This window comes from Macaca nemestrina, chromosome 10 (assembly GCF_043159975.1).
Source record: "Macaca nemestrina isolate mMacNem1 chromosome 10, mMacNem.hap1, whole genome shotgun sequence".
NCBI lineage: Eukaryota > Metazoa > Chordata > Mammalia > Primates > Cercopithecidae > Macaca > Macaca nemestrina.
The window spans coordinates 18,852,387-18,868,562 of NC_092134.1; the positions used below are offsets into that span (position 1 = coordinate 18,852,387).

At 43.2% G+C, this 16,176-nt stretch overlaps 1 protein-coding gene across 2 annotated transcripts in view; it reads left to right on the forward strand.

Moving 5' to 3' along the window:
* The window catches only part of LOC105495385 (T-box transcription factor 5), a 55,246-nt gene that overhangs the window by 28,677 nt on the left and 10,393 nt on the right, over window positions 1-16,176 (forward strand). For both annotated transcript variants that reach the window (XM_011764855.2, XM_011764847.3), the window contains exon 8: window positions 14,060-14,286. In XM_011764855.2, coding sequence (XP_011763157.2) covers window positions 14,060-14,286 — 227 coding nt within the window. The remainder of the gene's footprint in view (window positions 1-14,059; window positions 14,287-16,176) is intronic.

Consider the following 16,176-nt stretch of genomic DNA (forward strand, 5'->3'; position numbering starts at 1 on the left):
AAGAAGGAAGCTATGAAGGGAGGGGAATTAAGGCTGACTAAAGAGGAAAGATTAACTGAATAACAGAATGGCTGGTATCAAGGTTTGGGGAACGCCGTCAAGATAGTATGCAAACCACAGAAATTTGAGAAACATACATAAAAGCTCAACCACCTACAAAGAAAGGCTTGAGAGTGCCATTACTGTTTGAAACCATCTGGGCCCTGGTTTTTCATAGAACAACTCTTTCTTTGGACTTTGCTTCCGTCTTCAAGATGTATTCAAACAAGTTCTAAACTTCCTAGGAGCCAAAGGGGCTAGAGCTGGGACTGGGGCAGAGTAGGCTTTATGGAGAGGGTAGAAGTAGGCCTCGTAGAGAGAATGGGACCTGAATCTGTTGGGAAGAAGGGTTTTCTGGGTTGGAACAAGGAAGAAGTGGGCAGGGGCCTGGAAGTCTAGGGGGCTGGAGTAGGGATCAGATTCTGAAGATCTCTGAAAGCCAGCTGGAGTGGCTCTATGACAGGTATGAGGAGAGCTGCTCCTAGAAGCGTGGAATTGTAGAGCTACAAGGGACTCCAGGAGACAGCATCTGATCCACCTGCTCCCTTTTGCAGAATGGGAAACTGAGGCCCAGAGACTCATTTACTTATTCAGTTTCTGATCTGATTTGTTTATGCAACTAAAACGTTTGTTAAGTGTTTGCTGTATGCCAAGCACTAGGCATACGAGGATGAATCAACACACAGGGGACCAGGGTCCATGGACGGAAACAGGCTCAGGAGCTGGGGTCCAGACTACTGCACTGAGCTGCTCCGGGGCTTTTCCACTCCACCGAGTGTCTGTTTCCTCATCTGTAAAAAGGAAGTCACTACAGAGCCTACCTCCAGGCCTGTTGCAGGGAGGAAATGAGTAACGCATGTGTACTGATTATTATTGCTGCATAACAAATGACTCCCAAGCTTGAGCTGGGCTGGCTGGGATACCCTGGCTTCCAAACTATCCCATCTGTTCTCTGTGTGTGATGCTACCAGGCCAGCCAAAGTGTCCCACCTGAGGCAACTTTCCCCCACAGCACATTGGGAGTCTTCTAACAGAGGAAAGCAGTATAGGCAACCACAGCGCTTCCACAAAGAGCGCCCAGACCATCAAAGTCCCCAAGTTCCCTCCAGTTGCAATCTGCTAGCCCCCAGTGATGTTCTATAAATGCTGCTCACGGTGAAAAGACCAGGCCTTGCTGGTCGCTACTGTGTGAAAGGGGAAGCAGGAAGCACCAGGGAGGCACTTTTATTTTGTCTGCGATTGGTGGGCCATTCTTTTTGGAAGGACTCAGCTGTGCAGTTCTTGCTGGCCATCAGATGGTGGCTGGGCTGCAGGTGTCGGAAGGCAGATCAGGCAGGATGTCCAGCTTGGCACACTCCTGTGACCCACAGTTGATGCTGCTTTTGGATGGGACCTCCGTTGTTGTCCACTGAAAAATCAGAATGTGGCCTCTCCAGCATGGCAGACTCAGGGTGTTCAGACTTTCTCATGGAAAGTGGAAGTGGAAGCCGCCTGGTCCTTGCTGACTGCACCTTGGAGGACAGGTAGTATCACTTCTGCTGCATTCTTTTGGTTGAATGTGACTCACTCAGGGGGGTTCAGATCCAGGGAGTTTGAGACCAGCCTGGACAACATGGTGAAACCCCGTCTCTACTAAAAATACAAAAAATTAGCAGGGTGTGGTGGCACGCACCTGTAATTCTAGCTACTTGGGAGTCTGAGGTGGGAGGATTACTTGAACCCAGGAGGTAGAGGTTGCGGTGAGCCCAGATCGTGCCATTGCACTCCAGCCTGGGCAACAAGAGTGAAACTCCATCTCGAAAAAAAACCCAAACAAATAGAAAACAGATTCAAGGAGGTAGGACAAGCTTTGTCCTCTACCTGGAAGGAGTGTCAAGGAATGTCTCCACGCGTTTTAAAACTGCCTCAGCAGGCACGGAAGCACATAGCACAGTGTCTGGTCCAGAGGGATGCTCAGTCGCCGGTAGGTGTTAAGATACGGTCCATGATCTGGTGAAACCAGATGCCAGGTTGACTTGCCCAAGGTCACACAGTTAGTGTGGATGAAGGGGCCTGCCTGGCTGCAGGCTTGCTTTCTTCAGGATGGAGAGGACCCCCTTTCCACTAAACTGGGCTGCTGCTCATCTTCTTGTAACCGTAAACCCCAGAATATGAACAAGCAATAGCGAAGTCCTTCATCTCGGTATTTATTACCTCACCTCACCTCACACAGAATGGCCATGATCAATGACTGGTCTTTTCACCATAAGAAGTATTTATGGAGCATTTTCAGGGGGGTTAGTAGATGATGGATTGGGGGGCTTGGTTGGCCTCAGAGTTCCTCATGGAAGAAATAAAGCTCCCTTTACTTCCATGCTCTCTTAGTGTGCTGCAGACGGCATCAGGGGGCATGGACCCTGAACGTAAGGGGTATTTTGAGGCTCTGCTTTGGGTGACTGGGATCTGAGTCACCCAACCAGAGAGTGGATGGGAAAGCTTGGAGTCCAGGATGTCTCAGTCAGACTGAAGCCCACCCATTACTCAGCTCCAGTTTGATTATTGAGAGGACTCTACACAGCCACATTGGGAACTGACCAACCTCACCTGCCACTATGGGCACTTATTTTCACCCTCTCTACCTTGTTCCTCTAGGGTAGGGCTTCTGAAAATAGGTGCAAGACTCCTTCTGAAAATCTAATTAAAGCAAGAGACCCTCTGAAAGACTCACAATATATGAATAGAGAAAAAAAATTCAGGCTAGGTGTGGTGGCTCATGTGTGTAATCTCAGCACTTTGGGAGGCTGAGACAGGAGGAGGATTGCTTGAGATCAGGAGTTTCAGACCAGCCAGAGCAACATAGGAAGATCCTGTCTCTTAAAAAAAAAAAAAAAGAAAAGAAAAGATAAAGATTAAAAAAAAAAAAAAAAGATTAACTGGACGTGATAGCATGTTTCTGTAGTTCCAGTTACTCTGGAGGCTGAGACAAGAGGATTGCTTGAGTCCAGGAGTCTGAGGCTGCAGTGAGCTATGATTATGCCACTGCATTCCAGCCTGAGCAACAGAGCAAGATGCTGTCTCAATTAAAAAAATTCAAACAATTTCAAGGGATGTATGAAGCCTGGATCTCCTAAAAGTTTAAAATTCTTCTATTTGAACCTTCCCTCTTCTATTCCTTCCTTCCTGATTTTAAATTAATTTTCAGCTCTTAACCTCAAATGATCATTTTTCAAACTGAAGGCTTAGCACTTTTGTGTTCTCCTGCTTGTGGTTAAAGGTAATCTGAATGCCCAATTAATGAGAAGTGGTTTTCCAGACAATGTTAGACAACCTTCTGGAGATGGCATTAACTCCCCTCTTAGGGTTGTAATTTACCTAGCCACACGACTTCCTCCAGGGAAGCAGTGCCTTTATGTAAAACAAGAGAGGGGTTGTGTCTGGGGAGCTGAGCCAGCCTAAGTGAAGCTGTAAAATTGAGTTGTTTTTCTGAAAGGATCTCATCTTGGATCATGGCTATTTATCAAGGCATGGATGCTTAGAACCCACCCCCTCCCACATTCCCGCTTTCCCACTCAGGTACCCCCACCCCCACCCAACCCATCCCCAGCATATCTGCTATTCAGGAACAGGGCTGGGAGCAACTCACTCACTCATCCATGTTTTTCCTCATCTTTAATGAGGTGTAATTGACAAAAAGTGTGTATACTTAGGTTATACAACTTGGAATAGTTTAATATATGTAAATATGAGATAATTACCATGATCAAGCTAATTAACATATTCAGCACCTCATATAGTTACCATTTTATTTTCGTGTGTGTGTGTGTGTGTGTATATATATATACATATATATGAGAGAATATTTAAGATGTACCCTCTTAGTTAATTTTAAGTACACAATACTGTGCTGTTAACTGTATTCACATTGCTGTACATTAGCTCTCCAGGAATTACGTCTCTTGCATAACTGAAACTTTGTACCCTTTGACCAACATCTCCCCACTTCCCCTCTCCCCAGCTCCTGGCACCCACCATTCTCCTCTCCACTGCTACAGGTTTGACTATTTTAGATTACACCTATAAGTGAGTCATGTCATGTTGATCTTTGTGTGTCTGGCTTATTTCACTTAACATAATGTCTTCCAGGTTCATTCGTGTTGTCTCAAATGAGAGAATTTCCTTCTTTATTTTTAAGGCTGAATAGTATTCTAGAGTGTGTTTATATATATATACACACACCACATTTTCTTCATCTATTCATCCACTCATGGATGAATCATCCACTCATGGATCCTGAGTATCATGGATACTCAGGCTGATTCCATATCTTAGCTCTTTTGAATCATGCTGCAATGATTATAGGAGTGTAGGTATTTCTTTAAGATACTGATTTCATTTCCTTTGGGTGTATATCTAGAAGAGGAATATACGTATATCCCTGGGTCATATAATAGTTCTATTTTTTGGTTATTTATTTCTTGTTTTGTTTTGAGACAAGGTCTTATGCTGTTGCCCAGGCTGGAGTGTGTGGCATGATCAGGGCTCATTACAGCTTCCACTTCCTGGGCTCAAGCAATCCTCCCACCTCAGCCCTCTAAGTAGCTGGGACTATAGGCACGTGCCACCATGCCTTACTAATGTTTTTCAATTTCAGTAGAGACAAGACCTTGCTATGTTGCTCAGGCTAGTCTTCAACTCCTGAGCTCAAGTTATTCTCCTGCCTTGGCCTCCCAAAGTGCTGGGATGACAGAACGTGGGCCACTGCACCTGGATGATAGCTCTATTTTAAATTTTTTGGGGAACCTCCATACTGTGTTCCATAGTGGCTTCACCAACTTACATTCCCACCAGCAGTGTGCAAGGATTCCTTTTTCTCCATACCCTTGCCAACATTTGCTATCTTTTGTCTTTTTGATAATAGCCATCCTAACAGGTATAAGGTGCTATATCTCATGTGGCTTTGATTTGCATTTCCTCAATGAGTAGTGAAGTTGTACATTTTTAATATAACTCTTGTCTATTTTATGTCTTCTTTTGAGAAACGTCTATTCAGGTCTTTTGCCCATTTTTTAGTGGGATATTTTTCACCACTATTGAATTGTATGTTTCATTCATCCACAATTGAGCAGTGTTTCTCAGACTTTTGGTAGACATCATAATTATCTGAGGGGCTTGTTAAAAAAGATTTCTAGGTCTCACTCTCAGAGATTTGAGTCAGTGGCTCCAGGGATGGATCAGAAACTGCCCTTCAACAATTTTCTCCGGTGGCTCTGATGGAGGTGTCCCCTAGTCACACCCGGGTAATCCCTTGGTTCTAGAGAATGAGTGACCACTAGAGAATGCAGATGAACGCGTGATTGTATTTCTGCAAACAAAGCCCATGTATGGGCTGTTTTACATAAAAGGCAACCCTTTTCTCTACTTAGTACTCAACTCACACGGAACATTAGAATTGCCTGTGGTTCTCCCCTCAGTGTTCTATTATGAAAAATCGAAGGTGTGTGAGAAACATTGACGACTCGTACGATGAGTGCCCATATACTCACTGCTTAGAGTCTACAGTTAAAATTTTGCTATATATTCGACCTACCACATATCCCTCCATTCATTCATCTATCCATCCATTCATCTATCCATGCTTCCATCCTTCCCTCCCTCCCTCCTTCTTTTTATTGATGTATTTCAAATTAAATTGCAGACATGGGTACATTTTACCCCAAACACTTCAGTGTGCACATCATTAACTAGGACTCAATTTTTGTTCACACTCCTTTACTTTAGGTTGAATTTATACCGGGTGAAATGCACAAATCTTAAGTACACCTCTCACTTTTTGGCACATGCACATACCTGTGAAACCTAAGCCCCTACCAAAACATAGAACATTTCCATCACCCCAGAAAATTCTCTCATTTCCCATCTCCTTAGTCACTCCCTGCCTCCTTCTCTTCACCAGAGGCAATCAATGTCCTGACCTTTTTTCACTATAGATTAGTTTTGTCTGTTATAGAATTTTGTTATAAATAGGATCGTCCAGTGTATACCTTTCGTGGAATACTTCTTTCTCTTGGGAAGCTTTTAAAAACTCCCAATGTCCATGCTGTTCCCTAGAACAATAACATCAAATTCTCTGGGGGTGAGTTTAGGTGTCAGTACATGTATTTTTAATTCCCCAGGTGACGATGGTATGCAGCCACGCTTGAAACCAACTCCCTTAGAGGAAGTTCCTCGTCTTTGTCCATCCCCACCCTAAGCCATGTCCCCCAACCACCCAACTCCACTAATCAATATCCTCACATTAAGATTTTCTTTTCCAAGAGATGCGCTACCTGGTAGTTGTTTGGAACAGGGAAGGAGGCAGACTTTTCTATTAGCACACAAAACATTCAGCATTCCTTCAGAAATAGTTGCTTTGGGTGACTTTGCCAAGGTCACCGTCAGAAGCGAAGGTCACCAGAAAGTCCTTGGCTTACTTCTGAATGATCAGTGGCCTTCACATGATTTTCCCTGGGACAAAAGATGCCTCAAGACAATCCCTTTGGTACAGAAAGCAGTTTGAGAAAGCTGTAGCCTTCCAGCTTCCAGAAGGACGGAGGCCTCAGAAGACTCCTTCTTACCACCCTACCCTGGTTCCAAAATCATGTAAAAGAAAAGGCTAAACCTAAGTCACAGTTAAGCTGGTTTAAATGGTTAGTTTTACAAGACTGGACGATAATATTGAGCTGTTCAATTCAGTACTAGACTATTTGATGAATGATTACCATAAATTCATTAAAAGTTTAGCTTGAGGCCAGGTGCAGTGGTTCACGCCTATAATCCTAGCACTTTGGGAGGCCGAGGGGGGCAGATCACAAGGTCAGGAGTTCAAGACCAGCCTGGCCAATATGGGTGAAACCCCATCTCCACTAAAAATACAAAAATTAGCCGGGCGTGGTGGTGGGCGCTTGTAGTCCCAGCTACTTGGGAGGCTGAGGCAGGAGAATCGCTTGAACCTGAGAGGCGTAGGTTGCAGTGAGCTGAGACTGCACCATTGCATTCCAGCCTGGGTGACAGAGCGAGATTCCATCTCAAAAACAAACAAACAAACAAACTTTAGCTTGAATTGTCCTTTTATGTCTGTAGTACCAAGTTTAGCTTGAATTGTCCTTTTATGTCTGTAGTTTTACATCTAGCTTTTACCCACAGGATCCACACCTACCCTGTGAGATAGGCCTTTTGTTCTCTGTTATGCAAACAGGGAAACTGAGACAAAGGGTGATGTCATGAATTGTCCAAGAATCTTCCCCATGATTTCCAAACCATCTCTATAGTTTGAGTCAAAATCATTTTTTGAATCACAGACCCTTTTTGAGTAGCCAATGCAAATGTGAACCTCTTCCTAGAAAAAGTGACCAGCTCTAAATATTTGATATTTTTGGGTATTTATACCCATTGGAAGCCCTTGCTGGTTAAGAACCTCTTCTCCAAAATATATTAATGTATACAAAATAGTGTTTATTGAGCAACGTGTCCCCAGTGTGTGTGTGTGTGTGTGCGCGCATATATATATATATATATATATATATATATATGCTAAGCTTTTCCATGCATCATTTCATTTTATAACCCCGAAGAGGTGGCTATTTTATTATCCACATTTTACAGACAGAAGACTGAGGCTTGGGAAAAGGGAGAACCTAGCCAGCAACGTAGTGGTCAAGTTCGTGGCTGGATACTGAAGGCAGGCACATTCACGTGGCCTGACTTTGGAGCCTGAGCTTGATGCTACCACTCTGATACTATATTATCTACAGATTTAACAGGGGGGACCCAAGGCCCCAAACCAAAATTTTTATAAGTGGTGGGTACTTAAGGCCAGAAAGAGAAGTGCCTTTGAGTTTCTTGGCATCTCTCAAGTCATATAGCCCTGGTTGAGTCAACAATGGGAAATTTAGGCCTTACAAGGTGGCTCATGCCTATTATCCCAGTGCTTTGGGAGGCAGAGGGGAGTATCACTTGAGGCCGGATCAAAACCAACCTGGGTAACATAGCAAGACCCCATCTCTGAAAAAAAATACAACTGTTGGCTGGGTGTGGTGGCACATGCCTACAGTTCCAGCTACTTGGGAGGCTGAAGCGGGAGGGCCCCTTGAGCCCGGGAGCTTGGAGTCACTGTGAGCTATGTTCACGCCGCCACACTCCAACCTGGACAACAGAGTGAGAGTTTGTCTTAAAAACAAACAAAAGAAAAAACCGGCAGTGGGGAAGTTTTATAACCTCTTTGTGCCCTCACCCGCATTCTTTTTTGAGATTTGTATAAATTTAGAGAATACAAGGGTAGCTTTTATACATGGACCTACTGCATTGTGGTGAAGTCGGGCTTTTAGTGTAACTATCACTTTAATAGTATACATTGTATCCATTAAATAATTTCTCATCCCTCAGCCGCCTCCCACCCTTCCAAGCCTCCAATGTCTGTTATTCCGCACTCTACGCCCACGCTATACACATTCTTTAGCTCCACTTATAAGTGAGAACATTGTGTCCCCTTATTCTCATCAGCAACATGGTACCCAGCGCCCTTCTCCAGCTTGCTGGTGTAGTGTAAACTGAGAAAGCACTTGGCAGACTTGAAGAGGCCAGTGATTATTTACTATTTGCATTAGGCTAAATCCAGCCTTGGGTGTGCCCTCCGCAGTCCCTACTGTGTTCACGCATGTTAGATCAGAACAACTTCCTCAAGTTTATTAGAATGTTAATAAATCAAGAAAGCTCTCAAGGGGTGATGTGGCCCCCTTTTTAATTTTAATCACAGATTAAAATACTATTGAGAAGAGGAATTTGCTCCAAGAGAAGAGAGATTTAACAGTCCCTTGCCTTGCCCCAGTGCACTGCTTTAGTTGTTTGAAAAAGGCTGCCAGAAATTGGGTAAGGATCACCAGGGGAAAACAAGCAAACACAAAAATCCGAACATGCCAGCGCCCCTACCACCTGCTCCCGTGAAAAGGCCAATTCAGTCAGCTGTGGTGGAAAGCGTTCTCCGGGGTGTTCATTAGCTAGAGGGAGGCTGAGGATGCAGTTTGGCCATGGATTTCAATATTCCCTTGTAACGTTTTACAACCCAGACCCGGCGACAATGGCGTCATTCATTGCACTCACTCACGTGGAACAGAATGTGAGAGAAGGGCAGAGCTGGGGAAAAGCTGGTCTGTGGGTGCTGATACCCAAGGCCAGCCGAGGTACTCAGGATACCCTCGTGTTGGGGTGGGGGGGCCCCAGACTCTTGTCAGAGCTTGTCCGTGGGATGCAGGTATAGCTGCTTGATACAGAGAGAGCAGTGAGATTTGACTGTTGCAAACTAAAGTTTCTGCAAACAGTAGAATTGATCAGTAGATCTTGCTATTGCCCGGGTGGAGCCAATGTTCAATTCTCTCATTGCCGGCATGCTTTCTAAAGTGAGATTTGCTAATTAGTTGGTATGGAGGTGACAATTGCTTATTATTAGGTATTAGGTGGCTGAAATATTGGGCTTATAGGGCCTTTTATCACTCACCCCCATTCCACTATTCCCCTTGATATAGGGACTTGGAGGGAAGGGCAGGAGGGGGATGAGGGATAAAAGGCTACATATTGGGTACAGTGTACACTGCTCGGGTGATGGGTGTATCAGAATCTCCGAAGTCACCATTGAAGAACTAATCCATGTAACCAAACACTACCTATTCCCCCAAAACAAAAAATTTTAAAAATGTTATGTGAAAATAATAAACAGGATAACTGATAGGAAAAAAAATGGTTAAATGAGGTCCTAAGTGTGAGGCTTGAATCTCACAGGATGGTGGCCTTATAGAAAAGAGGAAGAGAGAGAGAGAGAGAGAGAGATAGTTCCCCACTCTAACCCTCCCTGCCTAGCATGTGAGGACACTGAGGGAAGGGGGCCATTACAAGCGAGGAAGACAGGCATCACCAGAAACTGACTACGCTAGCACCCGCATCTCCAGAACTATGAGAAAATACATTTCTGTGTATGTGCTTTTTAAAAAGTATTAGATGGCATGAGATTTGGAATAGGACTGACCCTGGGTGAGACACAGCTTCTTAGCTGTGTGGTCTGGGACAAGTCACTTAACCTCTCTGCACCTGCTTTTACTTTTCTTTCTTTTCTTGTCTCTTTTCTTTTCTTCTCTCTTTTCTTGTCTCCTCTCCTCTCCTCTCCTCTCTTCTTCTCTTTTTTTTTTCTTTTCTTTTCTTGAGACAGAGGTTCACTCTTGTTGCCCAGGCGGGAGTGCAATGGCATGATCTTGGCTCATTGCAACTTCCACCTCCCAAGTTCAAGTGATTGTTCTGCCTCAGCCCCCCAAGTAGCTGAGATTACAGGCGCCTGCCACCACACCCAGCTAATTTTTGTATTTTCAGAAGAGACGGGGTTTTTCATGTTGACTAGACTGGTCTTGAACTCCTGACCTCAAGTAATCTGCCTGCCTCGACCCCGCAAAGTGCTGGAATTATAGGCGTGAGTCACTGTGCCTGGCTTGTCTGCATTTTCTCATCTCTAATGTAAATCTAACTATACCTGTGAAACGAGGTTCTTGCCAGGATCAAATCAGGATAAGCATATAAGTCAAGCAGTACAGTGGCTGGAACATTAGGAGGCACTTGAAGAACAATGTAGATGAGAATGATAATAATGACGATTAAAAAAAGAGCAAACTTTTTTTGCTGCCTGTATTTCCAGAGACACAAGGGCTTTTCAGCTTTCACTTTAATTCTCTTGTGTCCTTGCTTCTTCATGGATGTTCTTAAGCTGTACAAGAAAATAGTTTTATCTTCTCATCTGGAGGACTTTAGAGATTTCTGCCATAATGATACTAACCACATTTCTTTGATTGATCATTCCTTTGATCCATGGACGGGCTCTGTGAAAATTGCCCCGCTGTTGTTTGATTCTAACGTTTTCTTTCCTTTGCCTGTGTAATTGTATAATGATTGAGAAGTTACTTCCCCTTTCCACACCTGTATTTTGACACCTGTCAGAGGGGTTTGGGGACATTGTACTTCAGGCATTAACAGAGATGTTCATGATCGGTGATAGAGATGATGTTTCAGGCTCCTTAGAGGGAAACAAGCTGTGAGGGACAAGTGGTTATTGGGATAATATTGCTTTTCCAACTTCTGTGTTGGTAATCAAAAGCAGGACTTGGCCTTTCCAGAGAGCAATTTTGCAATTTGGCTGTACTGGAACAGAGAATTCCACGGAGTCCATTGATATATTTTCTTGTAAATTCTCTCAGCCAACATTTTTTGGAGGTTATTTTCTTTAATTAAAAAGCAAAACCTTTCCTATTAAAAATATAAAACCAAAAGAGATTTCCCCCTTCCTCTTGGAGCTCTGACAGCGAAATATTGGAACTAAATAGATCTAAATAGAGTTGCCAGTGAGTTTTGACAACTTTTATAATGTTTTATTGTTATTATTTTTCTTCTTTTTCTTTTTCTTTCTTTCTTTCTTTTTTTTTCCATTACGTAGCTCGAACCACAAAGCAAGAGCCATAAAGCTAATCCCATTCCCTTCAGCCTCCTGGCCCCAGCGGGTGATTCTGACTGGTGCGGCCACTCAGATGGCTCCAGCTTTGGTTCTGAGATGGCACAGGGAAGCTGGGCTAGGAGACCCCTGGGTGTCCTGAGGGTGTCTATAGCCTCATGGAAACTTGGCAGATGCTCGGTGTCCCTGCCTGGCCACTCTGGTGTACTTTCACATGACAAACAAAGGCAGGGATATAGGGTGGAGATGTTCACACACTTGAGGGGGTAGAAGTGGAAAGAGTCTTGTGCCCCAAAACCCTGCTCCCCTAAAAGCATATTGTGTTGTAAAAATTGAAAGACGTCATTGCGAGACAATGCAAAAGTTATGAGGAAATGATTGGATTAGAATTCTAGTTGTGTCTCTTTCTAACTCTGTGATCTTGAACAAGTTGCTTCATCTCCCTGGGCCTCAACTTCCTTGTCTGTAAAATGGGATCAAAAATAATACCTACCACATAGAGTCACAGAAAGGATGAAATGGACAAATTCAAGATCCTTCAAAATGCATTATGTGTAGCTCTTTGCACATGAGATTATTCCAGGTATACTCTTTAATTTTAATAGTCAAGCATTGATTGATTGATTGATCGATTGATTGAGACAGGGTCTTGCTCTGTCACCCAGGCTGGAGTGCAATGGTGCAGTTATAGCACCCTGCAGCCTCAAATTCCTGGATTCAGGTAATCCTCTTGCCTCAGCCTCCTGAGTTGCTATGACCATAGGCACATAAACATTTGTCTTAATTGCATTAAAAGAACTATAATTAGCACCACAAGCCTGTAATTTCACAGATATGATCACTTATAGTGAAGCTTAACTTATTTGGATAAATGGTTAATTTTTAAAATGTCATAAGTTAAAGAATGGATGGTTCTATGTCATGGTGAATATTGTGTCCGACTGAAGTTTGGAATTTACTGACACATGCTCCTTCTAGGGTTCTTAACCTGTTTGATGCCATGGGTTTCTCTGGCAGTGTGTTGAAGTCTATGAATCATCTCTAAGAATAATATGATTAAATGCATGAAATAGAATACATAGGTTACAAGGGAAGCCAGTTATGTTTGAAATATAGTTACCAAAATATTTTATAAATGCTGTATAGCAATATATGCAGTTTGTAAATGCCATGCCCAAGATTCCCTATCCCCATCCTAAATGCTGGATATGGGATGTTAGGGGTCAAGCTCTTCTTGTTTCACATACTTGGCTATTTCTCTCTTTGTCCCTTTTATCTTGAAGCACCCCCCCGCCCCCACTTCTCTCTACTCCTCTGCAACCTCCCACATCTGATCCATTCCCCACCTCTCTCATTTCCTTTGAGCCTCCTCGTGCTGCACAGCACGACTTTCCCTCTTCCCAGGAGAGGTTTCTACTGAGTCCTTCTAAGGAAAAGAAATGGGAACACCTGGTATGAAATCTGAAGGTAAGGGAATGTGGAGGACCAATCCTAAGAGTGTGAGGGGTCAGATTTTGAGCACATTGAGGGAGGCTATACCTATGATGTCATGGAATTTTTATTATGCTCACTTTGCCTGTGTGGGCCCTGAAGCTCAGGGGAGGGTTGCGTGTCAGATGGACACACAGCCCGTAAGGGATAGGGATGGGGCCTGAACTGGGAGCTGCGTAATCTTAGATCCCATGCTGTTTTTCTCTTTTTATTTTTTAATCTTCTATGTCCTTGTTCCTCCTTCTTTCTCATTTTCTTTCCCTCCCTCTATTCTCTCTGCCCAAAAGAATAACAGTAATGATGATGGTTGCCATTTGTTGAGCATTTACTGTGTGCCATGTACCTTTCTGAGTCTTTTCATGATTAACTCATTAACCCATTTCTTCTATCAACAGCCCTTTGAACTGGGGACATTCATTATCCCTGCTTTATAGATGGGAAAACTAAGGTGTGGAGAAGTTAAGTTCATCAGTGGTCACAAGGACAGAAACTCAGCAGGAAATTCTAAGACACTAGCAGCAATCTATCCAGATGAGAGTAACCTAGGATTATACCTGACCTTCCTAGGTGGTCAACTACCAGTTTTTACTAACTTTGGGCAATGACCTGAGCCCCACCTTAAAGATGGACACCCACAGTTTAAGTCTAAATAAATACTCAGATTAACTAGCTTTTAAATTAGAGAATTTAAAGACATACGTAGGCTAAACTGACATATTTCAAAATACCATGTGTGTTTATTGATTGTTCAAAGCGGTTCTTAACTGGGGGTGTTTATTTACTTTTCTGCTTAGGTATAGAACTGTTGGTAAATCTACTTGCTTGATGTATAAGGCATGAAAAATTAGTACCCAAATATACATTTGTGAAATGTGATGGACATGAATATAACTGGATCATTTTATTCATTAAAGACCCCTTTTTTCCCTTATTCTGTGACTTTTCTGGTGATTCTCTCATGCCTGGTTCAGCCACTCAGGAAATCTGTATCAGGGCACTGATAAGCATTATCTCCCATCTTTTCTCTTTCAGTAAAGAATATCCCGTGGTCCCCAGGAGCACCGTGAGGCAAAAGGTGGCCTCCAACCACAGTCCTTTCAGCAGCGAGTCTCGAGCTCTCTCCACCTCATCCAATTTGGGGTCCCAATACCAGTGTGAGAATGGTGTTTCTGGCCCCTCCCAGGACCTCCTGCCTCCACCCAACCCATACCCACTGCCCCAGGAGCATAGCCAAATTTACCATTGCACCAAGAGGAAAGGTGAGTGTGATCACCCCTGGTCAATTTGCTTGCTTTCTTACCTTTTCCCTTCCTTGGGTTGGGGTTCGGGGGAAGGAGTATGCATTTATTTACTTTATTTATTTAAAAATGTAAACAACACAAAAATACATGGAGATAAGAAATTTAAACCATACAGCTAAAACTAAAAGTTCCCTTGACATGTTCCCACCTCCAGTTCCAGCCCCTTCTTTGGAGAAAACTTATTTGAAATATTCAGGCCTATTGTATTCATTTATACACACATGCACACACACACACACACACGGAGAGTGCAGAGACTGAACTAGATTTATTTTTACTTTTTTTTTTTTTTGAGACAGAGTCTCACTCTATCACCCAGGCTGGAGTGCAGTGGTGCAATCATGGCTCACTGCAGCCTCAGCCACCTGGGCTTAAGTGATCCTTTCACATCAGCCTCCCTAGTAGCTGGGACTACAGGCATGCAATCACATACTCTACTAAATTTCTTTTTGTTATTGTAGAGACAGGGTCTCACTATGTTGCTCAGACTGGTCTCAACCTCCTGGGCTCAAGTGACCACCTGCCTTTGCTTCCCAAAGTACTGGGATTACAAGCATAAGCCACCACACCCAACACTTAAAAAACCTTTTAATATGGATGAAATCACACTGTATGTATTTTGCAACTTGCTTTTTTTTTTCCTTTGAAACTTTAGAATGTGTTTTGGATATCTTTTTATGAACCTAGACTGCATCATTTTATTTTTAACCACTAAGGAGGAAGAATTGACTGGAAAGCTGAAAACGGAGTTTATTTTGCAACCCCCTCTGGTAGGCAGGGAGGTTGCTTGAGTGGTCCCTGATTGTATTACAAGACATGATGTAGGAAAACCCCTTGTGACTGTGAATGTTTCTCTGGCATATGTGTCAGTGTTTCTCCCAAGTGGATTTTGAACTCTTTTTTTTTCTGATAAAAACCAACACACACACACACACACACACACACACACAAAAATCACAAATGATTTTCCCATCTCATCCCCCATTTAAATCTACTAAGCTGAGGCATTCCGTGGTTTTTTTTTTTTTTTTTTTTTTTTTTTTTGCCACATGAGAAATGAATGGCTTTTTTTTCTAAGTCATTCAAATCTAAAGGGGCTATGCTAAAGAAATAATTTCCTGGTGGCCCTTCTTGTGAGCCAGAATAGAAGTGTGTGGCACAGGTGGTGTGGTGGAGTTCAGCTCGCTAGAACCATTGCTTGGCGTGAGCTGTAGATGGCATGGTGGGGAGACTGCAGGCTTTGGGGACAGAGAGATGCGGGTTCAAATCTCATCTCTGTTCCCTGCTTCTTGTGTGACCTCACTCAGGTCTAGCCTCTCCTAGCCTTGGTTTCTCACTTTGTAAATGATGATGTTCCCTAAAGCATCTGATAGTTAGCAAGTACCCAGTAGGTGGTAGCTATGATTGGGTATGTGGCAGGTATCACTCCAGAAGGTGATTCCCAGGAGGAATCTGCGTCTTGTCTTTTGGTCTGGCATTGATTTAATCAGTCTGCCCAGAGAAGACTGCCTCTCTAGGTGAGAGCTTGGGAAGACAGATGCAGAGGGGATGGTGTAGGCTAAAGCTTACATTTATGGTCTGCAGAATAAATCAGGATGAAGTTCACCTTTGCAATTTAAAAATTTTTATAAATAGTGACAAGTTACTTAACCTTTCCAAGACTCATTTAAAAAAAAAATCTGTAAATTTGGCCTCAGGGTACGACTCATCTCATAGGCTTGGTGCAAAGATGTCAAAAAATCATACACATCATATGTTATCTCAGGGTTGACTCAGAAAGTAGTAACTGTTTTGCTCTAAACGACACCAATGTTAATCTACAAAGTGGCCTGTTGAATCTCACAGCCT